We start from the raw sequence: 22,884 nt of genomic DNA on the forward strand, positions 1-22,884 counted from the left end.
TTATTTTTTTTATTATATTTTCACTTTAGATTTTACATCTAAAGGGTCCCAAACAGATTATAAAATGATAGAATATTAAATATTTTCATCATCCTACAATGATCAAAATGCCAAAAATAAATATTACTCAACCAAGGGTTTAATTATCAAATAATAATAATAAATAAATAAATAAATAAATAAATAAATAAATTATACTTGTGTTTGAATGCACTTGTTATAACCCAATTTTTGGCCCATGACTGTAGTATCCCGTTACTATAGCAACCAGCTACTGTAGCGATCCCCTACTGTAGCAGTCCGAGAAATTTTTTTAAAAGCATCAACCCTTTGTGTTCTCCAACTCCATCTCACATCCATGAGTTTCAAACCCTAGCCCTAAGATTTTTCTCCACCCTTGTCTGTTAATGGTTATAGGTAAGTGAATCTTAGGTTTTCCTTATTATTATTTTTTTAATGCAATTGTTGATCTTAACCCTAGATCTGGTCTCCATCTTTTTCCTCTTTTGGTTTCTTCCTAGATCTTTTGAAGTAAGGAGAAGGAAGAGATTTCAGGTGAGTGGGCTAACTGAATTTTATTGATTTATTTTTGACTCTTGTATATTGTATTTGCTTGATTCGGTGTCAATTTGATATGATTATGTTGAAACTTTGGTTGTGTTTGGATGGGGTATCATAATATGTTTAAATTTCCATGAATTATTTGATGTTTTTATTTGAAGTTCAAAGCTTTGTATATATTTTTGACTCATGATTTTCCTATTTGCCAAAACTCAATTTTGTTCTACATGGTCAACTTGGGAGGGAGGTTTACAATGATTTATTCATGAGAAGTATATGAACCTTATGTACTAGATATGGTGAATGGTTGATTTAGGTTGAGGAACAATGCTTGATGAATGATATAATGCTTTTAAGGGAAATATGTGAGCAATGACCAATTGATTGTTAGAATATGATGATATGAGTTTATGGATTGTTGGAGATGATGCTATGTGTGAGAGTTTTATATTAATGTTAATGGCATCGGTATATATGCTTTTATGAGGTGTGTTTGAATTGTTAATATAGATTAGGTAGATTGGTGAAAGAATACTTTAGTTTCCCTATATCTGCATTTAGAATGGAAAATAGTCCTAGGTTTGTGAAATTGAAAAGTTGGTGAGTTTACTTTGGTGTTATTGCATCTTTGATATTGAAGAGGATTTGTGTATGTAATTGATCATTATTGGTTATGTTGGAACTGATGTATGAATATTTGAATAATGCATGCCAAGTGTTTGACATAATGCTTTGAGAATTAATTATAAGCAATGATCCTATGTGTAATACCCTGAACCTGTGGATAACTGTTGGAAAATATATTCAGGGTATTACTACAGTTGCAGTTAGATTTTTCTACGGAGTAATCTTGTTGACAAAACCCAAGTGGAAAGAACAAGGACCGAAATGTAAAAGTTTTTAAAAGATTTTGGGTTAAAAAATAATAGAAAAAGGATTGATGTGAAATGTTTCTGGAAACCAAGGACTGGAAGGTAAGGCGGTAGGGATTGTTTTGAAATATTGTGTTATAATCCAGGGACCATTGGATAATTTAAAAGGACTTTTTGAGAATACTATTTCCTAATTCAAGGACCATTGGGGAGTTTTTCAGGGACTGTTTTGTAAGAAATTATGTTTTCAGGGACTAAAAGTGAATTTCAGCTGAAGAGTTAATTGAGAGAAAAATCTAGAGCTTGAGTGTTGTTGATCTTCTTCTCCACCATTTTCTCTGATGAACCCGAGAGTTAAAAAGAGAAAAGAGTGAGAGATTTGGAGAGAAATTAGAAGAGATAAAGTTTGGTATTTGGAGGGGAGAATGGATGAAGTATTATTTGGTAAAGTATTTTTGATGATTTATTTATTTATATACTTGAATGTATGTGTGTGTGTATTTGGTGGATTTAATGAAGAAAAATGATGAATTTGAGTAGAAAAACTTTGTATGTTGTTGTAGATGATGAGTGTATGAAATTGTTTTGAGAAAACCTTGTATTTGGTGATGAAATTGCTTGAAAATGGAGATGAGTTTGCCGGAATTACTGTAGTAATTACTGTAGCACCGAGATTAGGGTTTGGTTTAATTAATTAAGTTGATGATGATGATGATTAAGGTGTTAATGATGATGGTTAGATTGAATTGGTTGGGTTTAACCAAATTGAAATTGGTTGAGTTGAATTGGTTTGGTTGAGTTGGGTTTGATCAAATCAAGTTGAGATGGTTTGGGTTTGGTTCAATTGATTTGGGTTAAGGATTTTGGACTGAACCAAGTTGGTTCAATGGATTTTGTATAAGAATTAAGTTGGTTCAAGGCTGGTTGGTTTAATTAAATCTGGTTCAGTGAAATTGAGTTTGGTTCAGTGCAATTAAGCTTGGTTCAGGGGAATTAAGATTGGTTCAGATTGGTTTAGCTGTGTTTAGCCTAAACTGAGTTGGTTTAAGTGCAATTGAAAGCCAGTTGGATTATGCAAGGTCAGGTTTGAACCGATTGGAGTGAGTGGCCCAATAGAGAGTCTATTATTGTTTATAGTATTTTATTTTGGGTTTAAATGTGTTATTTATTTTTTTTATTATATTATTCGGTTAAGTGTTGTTCAGGCTTATGAGAGAGTTCCGGGCCTAGGAAGGAACCCAAGGACACCAGGTGAGTTGGTAGTGGCTATTATTTTAAATAATTGATTTAATTATTATTATTTTGAAGTAATTGTTTAATGGCTAGTATTTTGGAAATAAATGTTTAAGTATTTCATTTTATCATGTTTGATTTCATATATAGTTGAAATATACGTATATTTGTTTGCCAATGATGTTCAGGATAACCGTATTGATACATCCGTTTTGTATAATTATACACATTTGTGAATAGTGAAAATACATGTATATGTGATTTAATTATTCAATTCTTGTATTTATTTTTGATGGGTATATATGCTTTGATTTGGAGTGATTTGCGAAACCATGTGAGCATCTTAAAAATGTTTTATCGGCATTATTTGTGGAATTGGTTTTCATTCCTGGTATAGGAATGGTATCGTGGATCTGAGCTTTACTGGTGTTATGCATTGTTATACTTTTGGCATTGGCTTTGTGGAAAATAATGGTTATTTCCGTGATGTGAATGCTTGTCCTGGATAAGGATCCTGTGATATGATTTATATCGATTGTATTATTACTGTATTTACTTGATGGTTTTGATGGTGACGGGCTAAGACCCGACTACTGCAGTAGTGGGTCCCCACGGGCCATCCTTTAGAGGTGGCGTGGTGGACCTAAGTGTTGATTTCTATGAGGGGCGATTCGGTGGGAGGCGTAGAGCCCACGGCTCGATATTCATCGAGTGGCCGGGGGTCACCGACCGGTGAGCTCGATGGGTCGGCGTTAGGGACATGAGTTCCTTGACTGACTCGAACCTAGCCGCTGCCACGGCGAGGGTTTAGAGAGTTTTCTAGACCATGTTATCTTTTGGGTGAGTGTTGGGTATTGCTTTATTTTGAATTTGAGATTTATGTTATTTTTTTGAATTGTGATGAGGGCAGTCTCTCACAAAGTTTGTGTTTTCTGAGAAAATCAAATTGATGTTGATTTATGTTGAATTTATGTTTCAAGAGTTCTTTAAAGATTGTATTTTGCTAGAATTCTGGTATTTGGAAAAGTTGGAAAATTATTTGAGCAGTTTGTATTTATGTACTTTATATACATTGTATTTAAGTATTTGAAATTATTAAGCCACTACCGACCAACTGAATGTGCTGTAGCTGCAGGAGCAGGACCCTAGATTGCCTAATTGAGTATAGAGCTAGTTGGGGTTGAGTCCAGGACTGTAGTGGGTCCCCCATTTCTTTCTTTCTTGTTATTGATGTTGTGATCTTGTAGCGGTTGTACCCGCAAATTTGAGTAATTATATTTGTTGTATTTATGTATTTGAACCTGTAGTTGGTGTAAAGTTGTAAAATGTGATTTGTAAGTTTGATTTGGTTTTTGAGAGGCGTCAGTTTCTAGTTAAAAAGTAATTTTTAACTGATGGGTGGCATATTTACCTCGGTGGAAGGGGTGGGTGTGACACTATGATTATGAGATGGGTGGTGAAAATGATGTCATTAATGAAGTGAAGGTGTGTGGTTAGAGAAATTTTTATGGTTGTATAAATTTTGAATGAATGTTTAAAATCATACTTTTCAATTGATTGAGAAACCTTTGAAAATGATATCTCATATGCTTGCATGACTTGAGTCAAGAGAGTTGGTTTGAGACTAGATAAATGCATGTATCTTGATATCTGGAAATGACATTGAGTTGGCTGAAAATTGTGACCAAAATTTGGAGGTCATAGAGACAGAATTTGTAGAATATTAAAATTGAAAAATTGCAGTGAATTGTTTAATCTATCTAACTGCCAAATTTCATATTTATTGGGTATATATTCTATGAGATATGATCCATTCAAGTTGACATGTCATGGAGGTATTACTGTGTAGACCTGCAAAATTTAGAGGCAAATTCCAGACTCACTAAGTGTAATTAGACAAAGTTCCCAGTATAAAAAATATTCCTTATCACCTTAACTTTCAACCTGCAAAATTTCAAGTTTATTAGATTTGTATATTATGAGTTATGATCTATTAAAAAGGGCTTGTACAGGATGATGTTTCTATGCAGAATTTTCAGATTTAAAAGGATTTTTCTCACTCTTGTAAGTTGAATTTGGGAAAGAATTAAACAAGGAAAATATTCAAGATTGTCCTAAGTTTGTTTCTGTAAAATATCTTTGCATTTGATAGTATGTTTTTGGAGTTATGTGTTATGGAATGAGGCATGTTTAGAGGTGTTTTCATACTGAGAAGTGTGAGATATAATATAATAAGCTAAGTGTTTATCTTGCATTGCACCTTGGCTTTTATGTGCATTTAGGTTGGCAAGCATGATTGCATGTCATCCAACTTGATAATGGGAATCTTGAGGTTATTTGTATTTGGAATTATTGTTATTATTAGATTTTACCAATCATGTAATTATGTGTTGGAGGGTGCATTTACTTGTTCTGTTATTTTCCTTTTTTTGCTCAGATTTAATCTGGCTTATTTCTTTATTTGGTTATCCAATGGTTTTACTCTTGATTTTTTAGAGTGATTCGGTATGTATTAATGATTTGGTAATTTATTTACTAAATTCTATAATTAATTGATGTTTATCTACTTTCCTTTAAAGTAGGATTCTGAAATTTTGAATTTCTGTTTATTGGAATATTTGAGAAAAATTTGTGAACATTTAGTATTTCGACTACAAGTTTGTTTGAATGTTTTAGTCTCCAAATAAACTGTACTTAACCCTATCAGTAGGGGTTAAATGCTAACCTTATCGACAAGAATTTCTAAAAAATTGAGACTGTAGTTTCGTACAGTGTTCATTCGGTAATAATAATTGGTCATCTGTTATCTATACTAAATTTTGAGACATTTTGTTTGAAATCATGTCTAGAATTTTTTTTTGTTTCCAAGATTTGTATTTATGGATTTCGTATTTGGTTAATGGCAATATTGAGAAGTGTTTGCAAAGTTATGCATTAGAAACTTATGTTTATATATTCATACTTGTGCGTGGTTTCTTGCCTAACTTTACTTGTGGTTTTTATTGATTTTTGGAAAGGTTGAATAAGCTTCTTCTGTATTTGAAAGTGTTTGAAAGTTTTCCACCTATTTTCACCCCTCACTGAGTAACCGAGTTACTCAGCCTCTCTTCTTCTATCTTTTCAGATACTGGACTCTAAGGTTATTGTGCATAAGTCTAGTGATGTTCAACCAGTGCTAAGATGGATCCACTAGAGTTATCGTTTTCTTGAAATTTTTCTGAAAAATACTCATTTTTTATATTATTGTATAATATTAAGTTGTAAAATACTTTTGTAACTTCATTGGTTTGTTCTTATTTTCTCTGAATTAAGTTCTGAGGCCTTACAAATTTATGGGATTCACGCCTTGTGGGTCTACAACTGTTTGTCGATCCGCTCTTCAGATCCAACCGGGCTAGGTTCGGGGCATGACAACACTCCTATAGGTTAAAGTCAGAAAAGACAAAAGTTGGAGGTCTCTTCCGTGATGGTGAGAATAAGCATTCAATTCCACAATATTCTAATAGGATTAAGTGCGACCCATATGTTTAGGTCCCTATACCACTCGCAAGTTAGTTCCCTTTAGAGCTTCCTTAGTTTCCTCTAATAGGAGATCCTTTTTACACCCATGTTTTTTGTTTATCTGTGTTAATTATTTCCATTTCTAGATTTGTTTTTAGTTTTTCATTGTCTATACTTGCTTATTCAGTTTGTACTTATTTTTAATTTTACTTTAACAAATTAATAGTTTATTTGAAAAAAAAAGGTTTGAATTCATAGTTGATTTATTAATGTTTATTGTCTTATGTTAATCTAATCATATATATATATATATATATAACTCTCTATCCCCAAAATAGTCAAATAATGTTGATAATTGTGCGGTGTATATATTCTTGATTTATGTGAACTTCATCATCTCTTGCAATTTTTTTATTTTGAAATAATGATGCAGGAATCATTATGTTGTTATTGCAATAAAAGTGACCAGTCTTTCATACTTTGATTTTTGTTTATAAAGTAAACCATTCATATTTGTACCTGAATTAAAGCATAACATTGTAAGCTTAAGGAAAAAAAATATATATAGCACATTGGTTTGTGCCTGTTATTAATTTTGCTTTAATAAATTTGTGATTTATATATATATTTAAAAAAAAAAATTTAAATTCACTGTTGATCTAATGTTGCTTATTGTTTTATGTTAATCTAATCAAGTATATATATATATATATATATAACTCTCCTTAAAGAAACAAGACTTGGTCAAGTGTTGATAATTGTGCGTAAATTCCTATCTATGTCAATTTCATCATCTCTTGCAAATTTCTTATTTTAAAATAATGATACATAAATCATCATGTTGTTATCACAATAGAAAGTGACAGGTGTTTCGTAGTACGGTTATTTTTATTTAGGTAAAAGTAAACTATTCATATTTGTACTCCTAATTAAAGCACAACATATATTATTATAAACTCAACAAACCAAAAAAAAAACTATTGTATAACACATCATTTCGTTTGTACCTATTCTTAACTTATATTGAATTCACTATTGATCTATTAATGCTTAACATTTTATGTAAATCTAATCAAGTGTGTATTTATATCCATATAATTCTTCCTACCAAAACAAACTTAGTCCAGTATTGATAATTATGTGGTAAACTCCTATCTATGTCAATTTCATCATCTCTTGTAATTTTTTTTTTATTTTAAAATAATGATGCATGAATCATCATGATGTTATCACAATAAGTGATAAATATGTTATACTTCGGTTATTTTTATCTGGTTAAAATAAACTATTCATATTTGTACCTCAAATTAAAGCACAACATATATAAGATCAACATATAAGCTCAACAAACAAATAAAAAATTTATAGCACATGGTTTATATTTATTCTTAATTTTTTTAATAAATTAGTGGGTTATCAATTTTTATTTAACGTTTAAATTCACTATTGATCTATTAATAAACAAATTTTATGTTAATCTCTTCAAGTGTGGGTATATGCAATTTTCCTAACCAAAACAAGACTTAGTCCAATATTGATAATTGTGCCGTATATTCATGATCTATGTCCATTTCATCCTCTCGCAATTTTTTATTTTAAAATAATGATGTATAAATCATCATGCTGTTGTCACAATAAAAAGTGATAGTTCTTTCATATTTCGGTTTTTTTTATTTGGCTAAAAGTAAACTATTCATTCTTTTTACCCTGAATTAAAAAGCAGAACATTATAAGCTCATCAAAAATTATGAGACAAAGTTTTTACATATCTATTCATTCAAAAATAATTACATTTTTTAAATAAAAAAATTACTTTTTTTGAAAAAAATAAAAAAAAATTCTTATTATTTTTTATAATAACTATTAGAGAATGCAATTATAATATAGTTATTACATTAAAGTCACTTAATTCTGGTTAATGACACTAACACATGTGCGCCCATAAGGTGAGGGTGAGTTCAAGGCAATAATTCATGTTCGCACACCTCTTGACAAGCATGTTTAAGACAATAATTCATATGTGATAAATATACTAGTAGGTGTTTATTGTCTTTGTCAATACAAATGTCCGCAGATAAAAAAAAATAAGAGAGAAAATAGAGAAGAAAGATAGACACAGAAGGAGCATGAGATAATGAAATAAGTGCATAAACAGTGACTGAAACATTGTACTATGTGTTTATTGGTTTATATTTTTTTCTCAATAGGGGGTGGGAGTGTGCAAATAGCTTGGATGGTTGTGATATCTTTGGGTATTATGGGGCGTTTGGATGCTCTCAATCATTACCCTGGGTAAGGGAATCATTGATTACACATTTCCTTCTTCTTGTTTGGATATGCATGTAATGATTGAGGGCCAAAAGAAATCATTACCTCTCCTCAAGGCATAACTCATTCCCCCCATATTGGGGGAATACCCAGTAATAAAATGTAAAATTACATTCTTGCCCATGAAAATTCCTTGTGTTCTTGCATGACCTCCAAAGGTGTGTTCAAGTTCTTCTTTGGCATTACTTACAAATTTATTAGTTAAAATGTTTAAAAGAAATAATTATAACAATTAACCATATAATTGCAACGATATTTAATTATTTTAAATAAATAATTACAAGAATGAAACCTCCACTGGCTTAAAAATAGAGAAATTTATATAATTTAATTATTAATTATATTAATAAAATAATTAATTACTTAAATAAAACTAGAGTAATTATAAAAAAATTATTTTATTAAATGTTTAAAACAATAATTGTAGCAATCAACATATAATTAAAATAATATTTAAATAATTTAAATAATTACTTACAAAAATAAGCATACATTGACAATTAAAAATAATTAATAAACTTATTAATTAATTTTTTATGAAGTCATTAATGATTAAAAAAATTTATGTGTCATTAAACATATATACATATATTCTTATTGAAGGAAGGTTATAAAGGTAATTGACTCACATATCCCCCATTTATTTTTTACATTCTCAATACATAACTCCTTCTAACCAAACATAGTTTTCATTCTCATTCTTTCTCCATTACCCCATTCCCATTACCCTCTTCATTACCCCCATTCCTACCCCCATTTCTATTCCGTCATCCAAACACTACAAGAAAAATCATAAATCGGCACGGTAAAATTGGCACGGAAATGGGATTAAAAACCGTGCCAAACTGATTTTGGTACTGTATTTGGCACCAAAAATTAACTATGCCTATAGCACTAGTCACAAATATATTTTGGCACCGTTTTTTTAATATCGTGCCGAACTTTGTCACTGTTTTCGGCACGGTTTTTACTATTGTGCCAACCATTGCCATCAATGTTTGGCACGGACTTTGATTCTACATTTGACACTATTTTGGCACTGTTTTATTGTTCAGTATTTGGCACAATTTTTAACATGATTTTATATACTATACTTTTTTCACGGTATTTGGCACAGTTTTTAATAAAACTTTTTTGTTATAGTTTTCGGCACGCTTTTGTTTAGTCTGTGAAAAAAAATAATTTATATGAAATTAATTTAATTTAATTTTTTTTAATTGCATTACCAAACAAAAATCATCCTATTGAATTAACAATACATATAGATGCCCTATATATACATTGGAAATCATGTAGTATAACTATACAAACACTTGTATCAAAACAACATTAAAACTCCATTCCACATGCAACATTAAAATTCAGTATTGCAGCTTTGTTGCTGGGGAACAAACAAGATCCTGATAACATTAGTTGTATATCCTTTTCTTGATCTTATCTGAGGATAGAAAAAAAAACACACAAAGGTCCAGATAGGATTAATATAAAAAGAACAAAAATTAAATTAAATAAAAAAAAGGAACAGGAAGTATTAGGCTTCTCGAGGCTCTCAAAACAACTCAAGGTATTTTTGTGGCGTTGGGGAAGGTGGAAACAAGACACATGAGTTACCTACCCACCTACCATCCTCTTCCGGACTAATTAACCGTAATGTTTTTTTATTATTACAATAAATGTTTTTCCATGAAAGTACCTGAAAAAGCATGATGTGTAACTCTCCAAACCTAGATTGTACTTCCTCAGTCGGAAACAAACAAGAGATGAAATTTGAGAATCAAAACATATTTAAATCTATAAATCTCGCTTTCAATACCGCCTTTTAGTAAATTTTTGGTTCCGGTTTCTTCGAACTTCAGTGGAAGATGATTGTCTCAATCAGGTATATAAGGATTTGCAGATATACCTCATGTAGTATAGCTAATCAAATGTATATAAATCATGATAAGATCTACAGTTTTTCAATGACAATAATGCGATTGATATCTACTCCGCTCGAAAAGAATTATCGGTTACTTGACTTGAGTCAACAAATGAATAAGATTGACCACATGCTCCAAATTCATTCAATTATGTGTTTTTCTCATTGATCGATGAGGATAATTCATACCGGCAGTGAACTATTCATCCCGCAAAAAGGACATCAAACTGCTGAGCCTCGGGTTTATAGTTAATTCCTCTACAAAGAAATAAACAAATGATAAAACATAATGAAAATACATTCAAATCCATAAATCACCATCCCAAGATATATCTTTTAATGACTTTTTTCCGCCAATTAAACTAAAAATGAACAGAGACAGTGGGAGTAATTAGAGCTTAATGAACAACTGGAATTCAAGATAAGAGATTTGAAGTTTAGGAGTACATAGAGATAATATGCAGTGGAAGTGTGCAAACATGTCTATATCTGGCATAAAAATTTGAAATACAGCAGATATACTTATTGACAAGATTCTTACTTTCAAACGAGAAAAATGGAGCCAAGTTTCAAACTTTAAGATTGAAGTCTAGACGGAAAAAATAGCCCATCCATTATGTTTTCAGTAAAGCTAATTAGTATGTGTCATTTTGAGAGTGAATGAAAACCGATGGGTGAACAAAGAGAAATATTTCTTAATGTTGTGAAAATAATGAGTTCCACAAGATTATTTTCTCCACAAGTAAATCATACACTGCTCAATCGCTTACGAGTATTGTATTGAAATGGAAGTATAGCATACTGTAAAATAGCTTTGGAAAAAAGTTATTAGTTTCAATTCAGTTTCTCCTTTTGTTTTCTAGATAACGTATTATCCATTGAAAACAATCTACTTCCGAAACTCAAAAAATTTAGTTAAAATGGGAAATAGGACTAGCATAATAGATGAAAAATAGACGTAATAATCAAGAAATTGATAATAAGACAAAACAAAAGTAGGCTATAAATAAAAGGCCAACCAAACACCTCCTAAGGGTTTGATCAGAAGAAAATATTTCAAGCATCCCAGCAAGTCATGGGAGGTTTTAAAAAGTGTGCAGCAGTCAAGAGTAGAAGCAGTTATGCTAGGTACTCATTTTCTAATTTTTTTGAAGCACTAGTACGTGAAGAAGCAGTTGTGCTAAATACTAATAGGCCTTATTTGATTACTGCAAAGATGATGAGTAGTTTATTGATTGTAGAATAACAGGACACTGTAAATTGTAAGGGTTCCCTAATTGGGCAATTCAGTTGACATCATTTCACTACAATGGTGCCTACCTGGGACTCATGGCATGGTCAGCTGCCATATCTTGTACAATGTGGTAAAAGAATGAAAGCATAAAAAACAAAAATCAATAATAACAAAAATGATGAGGATTTCTAAACTATTCTAGGATTTTCTACAGCAAATATAAACGTTTACCTCCAAGAATTCATTTACTAGACCTTTGTTGTCAGAATCTAAACCCCTCCGCTGCCCATCCATGTTGGTTGTATGTTCATCAAATGTGAAGGCAACAATACCCTGCATAAAGTATAATTTAAAAAAGTAAATAGCTCCTGAACTCTGCGGAAATCACTCATTAAAAGAATGGCAGTTATACCTTGTGAGCAGCTTTACTGAACTGAGTAGTAGCACTACTAATAGCGTGAATTGTATTACTAAGGAGGCTTTTTGATCCTTGAGCTATGCCAGTAAAGAGACCACTAGGCCTCTGAAAAAATCAGTTATAAGTTAAAATACAGCACTTATGAGAATATGAGATTAATATCACATACCTGCACAATTCCTTTGCTAGAAACTGAGAGAAAATCCTTGATACCAACTCCAACATTTCTTACAAAACCCATTGGATTTCCAATAACACCAGCAGAGCCAAATACCTGAAAACAAAGCACGAATAATCATGCAAGCAAAAGGAAATGCTTATAGTTAGCAAGCTTCTTTGCAATTGACAGATAAAGAAACATAGCAAACCATCATGAGAAAGGTATTTCTAAAGTGCAAACTAGAAGGACTAGTACTATAAATGAAGAATAACAGCATTGCATCCTCCATAAGCAGCATCACCAACAAAACCTGGTGGTAGAACATTAAAGAAACCATGGTTAAGTAAATAGGCATCATAAAAGGCTAGTATTTTTAGCGTGAAAGAAAGCAAACAGCTATCTGGATTATTAGCTATGCCGGAAAAAGAAGAAGTTCGAAGCTGTTGAGAATAATTCACAAACATGGAGAGTGCACTACATACATGGTTCTTTAATATGAATGCTGGACTTCCAACTCAAATATGGGGTTTAGAATGAGTTAGAAGTACTTGTTATGCTACAAAACTGAGCTAAGGAGACACTTTTGTAAAACACACCTCTAAGATGGTTGAACTTCTGTTCAAGCAAGTGAAGGTGATATTCTTATTAACTGCTATCCTCAGTTAAAGAAACTGATCATTATTCTTAATTGCCTGTCTACAACTCCATCAATTCTAACTGAATGTGTGTTCCATTTAGTTTGTATTTCCAGAACCAGCTTCCACTATCCATCATTTCCTCTTTAATTGGTTCTAGCTTGACAACAAAGCCTGCAAATATAGAACTATTATAGTCTGCAAGAGAGTTCATTAGTCTGCAATAGGCAGGGACTAGTTTTGCATGTTCAAAGTGCCATAGGATATGTTGAATATAAAAAATGCATATCAATTTCAATCAAAAATTACAGAAAAGTTTTGCTGACCTGAATCACCAGAACTGACATGCATCCGGTGGCCATTTGGCACTTCAAGTACATGATTGCCCTAAAATATCAAGTTAAAATTATAACCCAGAAAAATAATCAAAATGCATTAAATGAATTTCCTGCAAAGTCACCTGTAAGACTACATCGATTGCCTCAAATTCTGCATTCCCTTGCTAAATAACTTTTAAACACACCTTTATTGTAATGATAATCATATGGTTCTGGTGAGAGTACTATATATCCCACTTTACACTGTACAACTCATAGCACTGTTTATGGTTATTGTTCATGAGAAATGAATGATTTTGTAACTGTTGGATTTGAATCCAATGATTGAACTAGAGACAATTGTAGATGACTAGCTCCCATATATATATACTTATACGAAATGATTATATCTTATTCGAAGCTTTGTAAATAGGCATGCATATAATATGTTGAAATAAATTTATTGTTATTATTATTTTTAATAATGTAGAAAGCCACAATTTTATTAAAAAAAAATATAAAAGCCAATAGAACCAGATTACCGATTGTGGGTGTGAGAATTTAAAATTTTCGAGTTCAAGTCCCATTAAATACAATGTGGTAATGGGCTATCGGTTGTGAGTGATGGTTTATCGCTCAAACCCTGTGTTGTTGGGTGAGGGTCTATGGGTTGCATGATCAATTATCGGTTTACGCACAAGTCCTTGACTATACTGTAGTTCTCCCATTTGTAAAAGAGAAAAAAAACATACAAATGAGGATAAAATACAGAGGAAAATAACTCACACACATAACATGTCCATTTGGGATAAAATAAATTTATTTATTATTGTTTAAAAATAAAATATATGAATTATAATTTTATTAAACAATAAAACATAAATTGCAAGAAAACTCTGGCAAAAAAAAGTGAGGTGAGAACTAGCTAGCTTAGCAGCACTCATCGACTTGCAATGTACAGGGAGGTCTATGTGAGGAGCACTTTTCCTCCTCTCTAGGATTGCATGATAAGGGACTTTATACTTAGGAGGTTTGCAACCCACTGTAATGCACTTTTCTAATTGCCTATCCCTTTGCTAAGAGTCACTTTCATCAAAATAAAACAACAACAACAACAACAAGGGCCTATTCATCTTTTTCTTCTACTTCAAATCAATCGTAGACTAGTATAAATTTGACATGCTCAAGGTCAAAATACCGAGCATGCATTCACTGAGCAATTACCTTGAGAGAGAGAGAGAGAGAGAGAGAGAGAGAGAGAGAGAGAGTCCCCTGTGTGTGTGTGTTTTTTGTGAATAAAGTGGATGAATTACAAATTTATTGAAACAGGAACAAACAACCAAGAATCTTACAACAAAAGCAGAAGAACTTGAAACAAAATATAAAATGACAACAATAGAACCAAAAATGTAAACAACGACCAATAAGAAAATGAAAAACCACCAAACAAGCAAAGAGCTGGAGTCAATCACTAGAGGTGATGCACTCCTAAACCGAACAAACACAAGGAAAACAAAACCAAAATAAAGGAACAACTGAGTATGTGAAGTCCTCTGTGTGGAAACAAGGCCCTTATTCTAGCAGCTTCATTATGGAGGATTACTCCATCAGCGGTTGTAAAGACGATATGCCGGGATGGTTTGTCGTACTGGTGCTCAGGAAGTTGAGAGAGCATCTAAGATTTTGAAGTGAGTCGCTTGGAAGACACCGATGTGGATCTTGAGCTGCGGATATCCAAGCGAGAAGCATATAAATGATTTTGGAAATAATTGAAGAATGTTAGAGCACATGAGACTTAAAAATTATGTTATTTCTTGCCAGCCATGAATTCCAGAAAATAGATCTCAAAAGCATGTCCCATAATTAAGGTCCATACTCAGACTTCCAAAGAGGGAATCCAAGAAGACCAGATCTCATATAGTCAATGAGGATGGGAATGAATGGCTAGAATTTGTCTAAAAAAGACAAAATATGCTCAGTGAAACTACATGTAATAAGAAGATGTTTTGTAGTTTCAGTAGTGTAATGGAAAAGGACACAAGTATTTGTGGTACAATGGATGTTGCAACTTTTTTTAGTTAGATTGTTAAGAGTGAGAATTTTATCCTCCCAGGCTAATGAGCAGAATAAGGTTATCTCAGGTGGATAACTAGTTTTCCAAAAGTGAGAGTACAAGGGCCTGCTGAGTCCACCATCGATATGAACCTAATAGAAGGACCTCACAGTGAAAGACTTATTGCTCTCGAGAGACCAGGTTTTCACGTCACCCTCGTTTCTTAAGTAGTCTGGAATGGAAGACAAGAAAGGAATGTCCTCCGAAAGGAAGACTGATCGAAATAAGACTTTCGGATTAGGGTAATCTTGTGAAAATTGTCTAATCAAAATTGTCTAAACAAAGGTTGGGTCAAATATCTTTGGGTCAAATAGCAGCACCGTCCCATATAATATGTGAGGAGTAAGCTCTAAAAGATGGAACAAGTGGAGTGATACCTGCCCAAAAGAAGAATTTTCTCCTATGTGGTTAATGGAACATAGGCTACGGAGTTGAAATGAAAGATTTTAGCTCAACAGTAATTTATCTTGAGCTAATATTCCACCACCATTTACCTAGTACAGCCTTATTATATTCATAAAGGTTAAGAATTCTCCACCCACGCATATAACAAGATCTACAAATCCTGTTATAAGCTACTAGGAGAATGCCTTTAGGTCCTAGTTTAGGCATTTTCAGATGCGGGGAAAATGTTACAAAAGGGAAAGATCCACCACTGATCGAAATGTTACAAAAGGGAAAATGCTACAAAATGCTAGCAACTCACCACCCTTCAGGTCTACCAAAGGGATACAGAGTTGAGAGGGTTCTCTCCTCACTAGCCTGCAAAACCTGAGAGAAAAGAACAAAGAAAAGGGGCACCAGCCTTCTGCTCTCCAGCCAAACAATACTATTCACTTTTTGGCATCCAAACCAAGTATTAAAACCTTGGAAAACCCCTCCAAGCATAAGGAAACTAAAAAATAAACAAAAGTTTTAAGCTAATACACAGTTAGGAGATAATTAAAATAAAGAGAGTGCTATGGAAATAGGAGGGAGATGGGTTTCCATGAACAAGTCATTTTGACAGGTCTTCAGTCTAGTAGCCATAACTTTTTGTAGGAGCCTCCAATTAATATAATATTTGTTGGGTTGAAAACTAGGCTTCCTTGGCTTTCGAGCTATGGGTTATATGCATCTTTTGTACACCACAGTTGTTACAGATTTCACAAGGAAGTTCACCAAATATATGGTGTTCCTTAGAAAATTCTTCAATGTCCAAGTGCTAATTAACACTTGGTCTTTCTTGCTCTACTCTAGCATCATTTTCCAAAGGAAGTCCATTCGAGTTTGGCCTATCCCCTTAATCACCCAGGAGGGTAATTTGAACATCAACATCCAATAGATGATGATTGAGGACAATACAACATTAAGGAGAGTGAGACAACGTACCCTTAAGAGAAAAGTGATTGGCTTTCCAAGATGTGAGTTTGTTGCAGACCATCATAATTAGGTTTAGCCAATCTTGGCACCTTGGCCACCACCTGTAGAGTGGAACCCCGATGTAGGTAAGGGGGGAGACACTCTCTGGCATAGTTGAGGGTGGCTAGTGCAACTAAGCTTGGTTGGAATCCATAATTCATGGAATATAGATAGCTCTTCTGGAAATTGATAGTGAGCCCCAAGGAACCCTCAAATAGATAAAGGATCAATTTGATGAATTGCAAATCTTCCTAGCCCTAGACTGAGAAAACAATCCAATTAATATTTGGTATATTAGATATGACATATACTATCATTACCAAGTGGGACACCTATAAGAAACTTAGAGTGTAACGTGTGAGTGAACATTGCGCTAAGGTATCCGTAGACTCTCTTTCACCCTTAGTATGTTCATTTCATACTAATGTAAAGTCTTGTTAATAAGTATACATGCTTCGGCAAAGCTAAGAATGCTATAGACCCAAGATATTCATCGGGGTTTGAATCCCTTAGCCGCTAAGACGGCTAGTAAAAAGCCCCTATCCAAAGAATCAAAATTTTTTGTAAAGTCAACTTTAAAATATATTTTGAGATATGAGAGTTTTCCCTTTTAGAGACTAAAGGTCAACTTTAAAAGCATATTCCGAATCCCTTGTTGATATGTCTTCCATGTCTGGTTTTAAATGTCGAAGGTGATAATGAATTGATCCATATATTATAATATACCAGAGATGGTAGACTAATACAATTTTGATGTAGTCAAGGTTGTGCTTGAATCAGATGTGGCCCATGATGGACATGCTTGACATGGACAATAAACCAAATGGCAATGGACTAGTACTCGTCAACCGTGTAGCATCATAGCTCTTGCCGGTTCAAACTCCCCATCACCCTCACCCTTCTCCCATTTAATTATATATTCATTCCACTATATATATATATACAAATAAGTACTTTCAAGCAACAAGAGGAGATAAAGGAAGGAGAAGTTTGAGGTATGTTTCTCTGTTTGCTTGTACATGTGTTGCTGTTCTTCTCCTCTAGTAGTGGTACATCTTCAATGGCCTTGAATGGCACCTTGCCTGGCTGCAAGGACAAGTGCGGCAACCTCACTATCCCCTACCCATTCGGCCTCTCTGACGGCTGCCACCTCCCCGGCTTCAATATCACATGCAACGACACCAACAATAATATTCCACCAAAGCTCTTCGTTGATAACGGCAACATCGAGATTTTTAATATCACAGATGAGGTTATTGTCATCGATTTTGTTGGTGCAGCTAGTTATGGTCCTTATGGATGTGATTATCGCACTACCACGGGGTTCGCTCTTAGTTATGCTTGGAGCCACCTTGGTGATGATCGATATCCCTACACATTCTCTCAAGACAGAAACATGTTCACTGCCATCGGCTGCAGCATGCTGGCCACCTTCTACGATGGCCTGATTCCTAATTCCTCCATCGGTGGCTGTATCTCTGTGTGCCGTGACAAGTCCAGCATCACTGACGGGCAATGCTTTGGAAGTGGATGTTGTCAAAGCTCCATTCCCATGGGTCTCAAAGGCTTTGATATTAAGTTAGTCAGCATATTCTTAAATGGCGAAAGTTATATCACCAATTGTAGCAAAGCTTTCTTGGTGGAAAAGGACACGTTTGTGTTTAATGCTTCATTCATCGATTCCTTCAATGGAACTGGACTTAAGGTTGTGCTAGACTGGGCCATTAGAAATCAGACATGCGATGTGGCCAGAATGTCCACTGATTATGCGTGTAGGGAAAACACCTTGTGTGTTAACTCCACCAACGGCCCTGGCTACCGCTGCAGCTGCCTCCCAGGATACCAAGGGAACCCTTACCTTCTTGCTGTTCCTAATGGTTGCCAAGGTTTGATCAGATACTCTTCTTCTTCTTCTTCTTCTTCTTCTTCTTCTTCTTCTTCTTCATTTTGCAAATGTCTCCTTAAATTCGAGACCTACGACTCATTCAAACAACAACAAATTAAAAGCGTATATCATGTAGGATACGGTATGAATATAAAAACAACACTAATCAACATTATTATTTTTTCTTTATATATATGTGGGACTCTCATTCAGATATAAACGAGTGTGCTGGTGATCAAACGACCAACAACTGCTCTATGATCTGTGTAAACACTCCCGGCAGCTACTACTGTTCATGCCCACATGGTTACCAGGGAGACGGTAAAATCAATGGTACAGGATGCACCAAAAAATCCAAACAACTACAAATTGTTCTCGGTGAGCTAATTCTTTACCCTACGATCTTTTGCACATGCAGATATATACACACACACACAGAGTGAGAGAGAGAAATAAGGATGATTCTACACATGATCACTGATCTGAGCATAAACATTATAGGTTGTGTGTTCGGCTCCTTGGTCTTGCTTATGGTTGGTATTTGGTTATCATACTGGGCAATAAGGAATAGAAGGATGAACAAGCTAAGAGAGATGTTCTTCGAACAAAATGGTGGATTGCTCATGCAACAACTGCTCTCTTCGCACAGCATGGGAACCAAATCCGCACGCATCTTCACCGAAAAAGAACTAGAGCTTGCCACAGACAACTACAATGAAAGCCGAGTCCTTGGCCAAGGAGGCTACGGTATTGTTTACAAAGGAATCCTCACAAGCAACCAAATTGTGGCCATCAAAAAGTCTAAATTCATGGATAACAACAACCAAATCAATCAGATGGACCAGTTCATCAATGAGGTGGTCATTCTATCACAAGTGATCCACAAGAATGTGGTGAAGATCTTGGGTTGTTGCCTTGAGACACCAGTGCCATTACTTGTCTATGAGTATGTCCCCGGTGGAACGCTTTACCATCATATCCACGAAAGAAAGGGTTCACTTTCATGGAGTATTCGTTTGAAAATTGCCACAGAAACTGCTGATGCATTGTCCTATCTTCACTCTGCCACTGAAACACAAATCTTGCACAGAGATGTCAAGTCTGCAAACATTCTTCTTGATGACAACTACATGGCCAAAGTATCAGATTTTGGAGCTTCAAGACTGATACCACAAGATGCAGACAACAAAACAACGATGGTTCAGGGAACTCCCGGGTACTTGGATCCAGAATGTTACTCCTCTGGAATTTTAACAGAGAAGAGTGATGTCTATAGCTTTGGAGTTGTCCTTGCTGAGCTTCTTACAGGAGAAAAGCCCATTTCACATGGAAGAAAACAGGAGGAGAAGAGCCTGGCCATTTACTTCGTTCTAAGCGTGAAGAGAAACTCAATGTTCGATATCTTAGAGCCTAGAGTGAAGACTGAGGCAAAACAAGAGCAATTGCAGGGAATGACTGAGTTGATACAGGGATGCCTTAAGATGAAAGGGGATGAAAGGCCAACAATGAAGGCTGTGGCCTTGGAGCTTGAACGTTTGAAGAGCCAAGATGTGGATAGCCTGCATGAATGGCCAGTACTGAATGAGTGTGGAGTGGATGAGAGTGTGGTCGTTAAAACAAAAAGGTTTGTTAAATGGAAAAGTTTAGAGGATGAAAGCTTGCTCGGAAGATCAATTTCTTCTTGTGCTTCAAGTCATGAGACAGGGAATACAAGTGATTTGCTGATGGGTTGTAGTTCAACCATGTTCTTATCTAGCAGCACCATGGATACTGAAATCATGCTGGCTGCACTGGGACCACGGAAGAAGTGATTTTTTTTTTATATTACATATAGCTAGTTAGCAATTTTGGAGTCTCTCCTATGTTTGATGTTTTGGATTTAGGACCACATGCCCCATGTTCTAAATTAATTAAGGTTTTACTTCTAAAATGAAAAGCGTACTAACCACCTATCACCTGTGGCGGTTCAGTACCCTTCTCCCATTTGACCTCTGTTCGTGTAACAATGTTATCCAACTATTGATCATTTATCCAGTGATTCCATATAGTTTGTCAAGTGCTCTCTCAATTTTCTGAGGGTCAGATCAGTGGAACTCGTCAGCAACTCGATTCAGTCATATTTTCAGGAGTGAATCTTCTTGGTTTGATTGAGTTGATCTTTGTTGTCTCTTGGTGTACTTCGTCTTCTCAGTTTTAGATTGGGGGTTTTAGTCGGTACTTATTAGCGTCCTTTATGTCTCTGTTTTCGTTTTGTTGTTTTTGACTGTTTCTTTGTGTTGTTTGTTAGTTGTTTGCTGTTTTGTGTTTCTAATAAATTAGTGATTTATCTATTTTATTCAAAAAAAAATTATCATTTTGTTTTCATTTTCGGCAAATTTTTTTGAGTAATAATATTATTCCTAATATATTTTGTGTGATTCATCTAAATCATTCAGAAAATAAAATATAAAAAGTGCATAAATCGTAAATTATATTAGAAAAATTGTTATGCATTACCGCAGATGGGCGAAATATATCTATAAACAAAGAAAGCAGTGTGGGAGAACTACTCTAAATCACCAGAACCAGTCTAGTGAGCAAATAATGAGATAAAAAAAGTGAGAAAAGATTGAGAAACAAACTCCCTTAAAACAATAATATAAGGAAATCATTAATGGGTGGTAGCATTATCGTGAATGAGTATCAATTCTCTTTAATTTAGTCTACAAGTGTATTGATATTCTCACACTGGAAGGGATTAGAAAAAATCTAGAGTGCGTTGATATTCTAATTAAGCTTGTGTAACATTTGTTTTTATAAAAATGAATAAATCACAATTTTATTAAAAAGGCTTCTATAATATTTGTAATTAAAAATATATTTAAGAATACAATATTTTAAAAAATTTAGTTGATTTATGATAATTTTTTTAGTTATGTTTAGATGATTTTATGGCATGGCTGATTAATTGTTAATTAAGAAATTATAGTCACTAATAAATAATTTATTCAAATAACAACCACTAAATAGCCAAGTGGAAATCACCCTGAGTAGTGGGTGAGTGGTATAAGGTCAAATTCCTTCTTGCTATACTACTATAGAAATATTGTATAAGTACTATAAAAATACTATATTAATATAGTTTATTCACTATTCATAGGATTCTATGTGGGAGAAGTCATATTCTTCATCCCTCTAGGGTTGCAAGTCAAGGGGATTTACTATTGTGGGGTTGTGATCATTAAAATATCATATTGGGTGCATGTGACAGGCCCTAATTATCCCTTGTGTTAGTCTGCACCACATGGTAAATTTATAAGGGATCATTTAGCAACCGTAATTAGTGTGCCACCGTATCAACCTGTCTATTTGACACCCTTTGTGGGGCAGAGCTTATCGCTTTCATCAAATAAATAAATAAATAAAAATAATTTATTCTAATTCTTTTTATAAAAAAAAAACCTTATTATCATTAAGGAGGTTTATCCAAATGTTAATCAGAATAAAGCTTTCAATACGGACTCCTTTGATATAAGGGTGACCTCAATGGAGGACCCAAATCTCAAATTTGGTGTTAAATTTGGGTGTGTGGTTTGCTCTAACACACACCCAAATTTGATCCCAAATTTGGGGTTTGGCATAGGATGACCCCAAATTTGAGGTCCCACATAATTATTAATTTTTAAATAATTATTTTAATTTTAATTTTTATTATTATTGTAATTAAAATTATAAAATTAATAATTCATTAATATAATTAAAAGTACTCATTATATATATACAATATTAATTTATGTGCAAGTAATCACCTATTTAATAATAAAATTATTAATTAAATTTATGAAACATGAACAGTTAAAATTTTATTGAAAATAACCTTAATAAAAGCTAATACAATACAAAAACTAATTATATTAAAACTAATATTATGGTAAATCAGCAGCACTGCCGCCTAGATTGTTGACATTTAAAGGAAGTGGTGGTTAAAAATGATTAATTTCAAGTATTTTTTTTATTGAATAATAATAATAATAATAATAATAATAATAATAATAATAATAATAAAGGATGTGGAAAAAATATTTTGCAAATATATTTTTTTGAGGTAAAATTTGGGGTTTGTGGTTAAAGTATAATTTACTGTAGCAGAACCAAATTTGGGATTTGGGTATTAATTTGGAGTTATTGATCGATTGGAGATGGCCAGGAAAACACCAAATGACAAGTTGTGATGATACTTTTGGTTTTCTTTTAGCAAGCAAATTTATTTATTTATTTGTTTATTTTAAAAAGATAGATAAACTACTTACATCAAAATAAAATGGTACA

The 22,884-nt window shown here is 33.5% G+C and overlaps 2 protein-coding genes and 1 long non-coding RNA gene across 3 annotated transcripts; 2 read left to right on the forward strand and 1 right to left on the reverse strand.

The window, feature by feature from the left end:
- Window positions 1–10,653: 10,653 nt before the first annotated feature.
- On the reverse strand, window positions 10,654–13,371 carry LOC120265696. Its single transcript, XR_005537723.1, has 4 exons — window positions 13,321–13,371; window positions 13,187–13,247; window positions 12,235–12,339; window positions 10,654–10,671 (listed from the first exon to the last, which is right to left on the reverse strand). It is a non-coding gene; the product is annotated as an uncharacterized LOC120265696 (long non-coding RNA).
- Window positions 13,372–17,751: 4,380 nt separating this feature from the next.
- On the forward strand, window positions 17,752–19,032 carry LOC120265348 (wall-associated receptor kinase 2-like). The gene is made up of 3 exons (XM_039273220.1): window positions 17,752–18,577; window positions 18,790–18,897; window positions 18,995–19,032. The coding sequence occupies exons 1-3, from the start codon at window positions 17,752–17,754 to the stop codon at window positions 19,030–19,032; spliced, it is 972 nt and encodes a 323-aa protein (XP_039129154.1).
- On the forward strand, window positions 18,854–20,545 carry LOC120265647 (wall-associated receptor kinase 5-like). The gene is made up of 2 exons (XM_039273600.1): window positions 18,854–18,954; window positions 19,078–20,545. Exon 2 carries the CDS (start codon window positions 19,107–19,109, stop codon window positions 20,385–20,387), a length of 1,281 nt encoding a protein of 426 aa, XP_039129534.1. The 5' UTR covers window positions 18,854–18,954; window positions 19,078–19,106; the 3' UTR covers window positions 20,388–20,545.
- Window positions 20,546–22,884: the final 2,339 nt, after the last annotated feature.

Source organism: Dioscorea cayenensis, chromosome 7, assembly GCF_009730915.1.
Source record: "Dioscorea cayenensis subsp. rotundata cultivar TDr96_F1 chromosome 7, TDr96_F1_v2_PseudoChromosome.rev07_lg8_w22 25.fasta, whole genome shotgun sequence".
Lineage (NCBI taxonomy): Eukaryota > Viridiplantae > Streptophyta > Magnoliopsida > Dioscoreales > Dioscoreaceae > Dioscorea > Dioscorea cayenensis.

Excerpts from the sequence above, each read along its gene's own strand:
- LOC120265647 (XM_039273600.1), top strand. The coding sequence starts at position 19,107 with ATGGTTGGTATTTGGTTATCATACTGGGCAATAAGGAATAGAAGGATG.
- LOC120265348 (XM_039273220.1), top strand. The coding sequence starts at position 17,752 with ATGGCCTTGAATGGCACCTTGCCTGGCTGCAAGGACAAGTGCGGCAAC. Across the intron at positions 18,578-18,789 it reads TGTTCCTAATGGTTGCCAAG|ATATAAACGAGTGTGCTGGT; the intron begins GTTTGATCAGAT and ends ACTCTCATTCAG. Across the intron at positions 18,898-18,994 it reads ACATGGTTACCAGGGAGACG|ATATATACACACACACACAG; the intron begins GTAAAATCAATG and ends TTGCACATGCAG.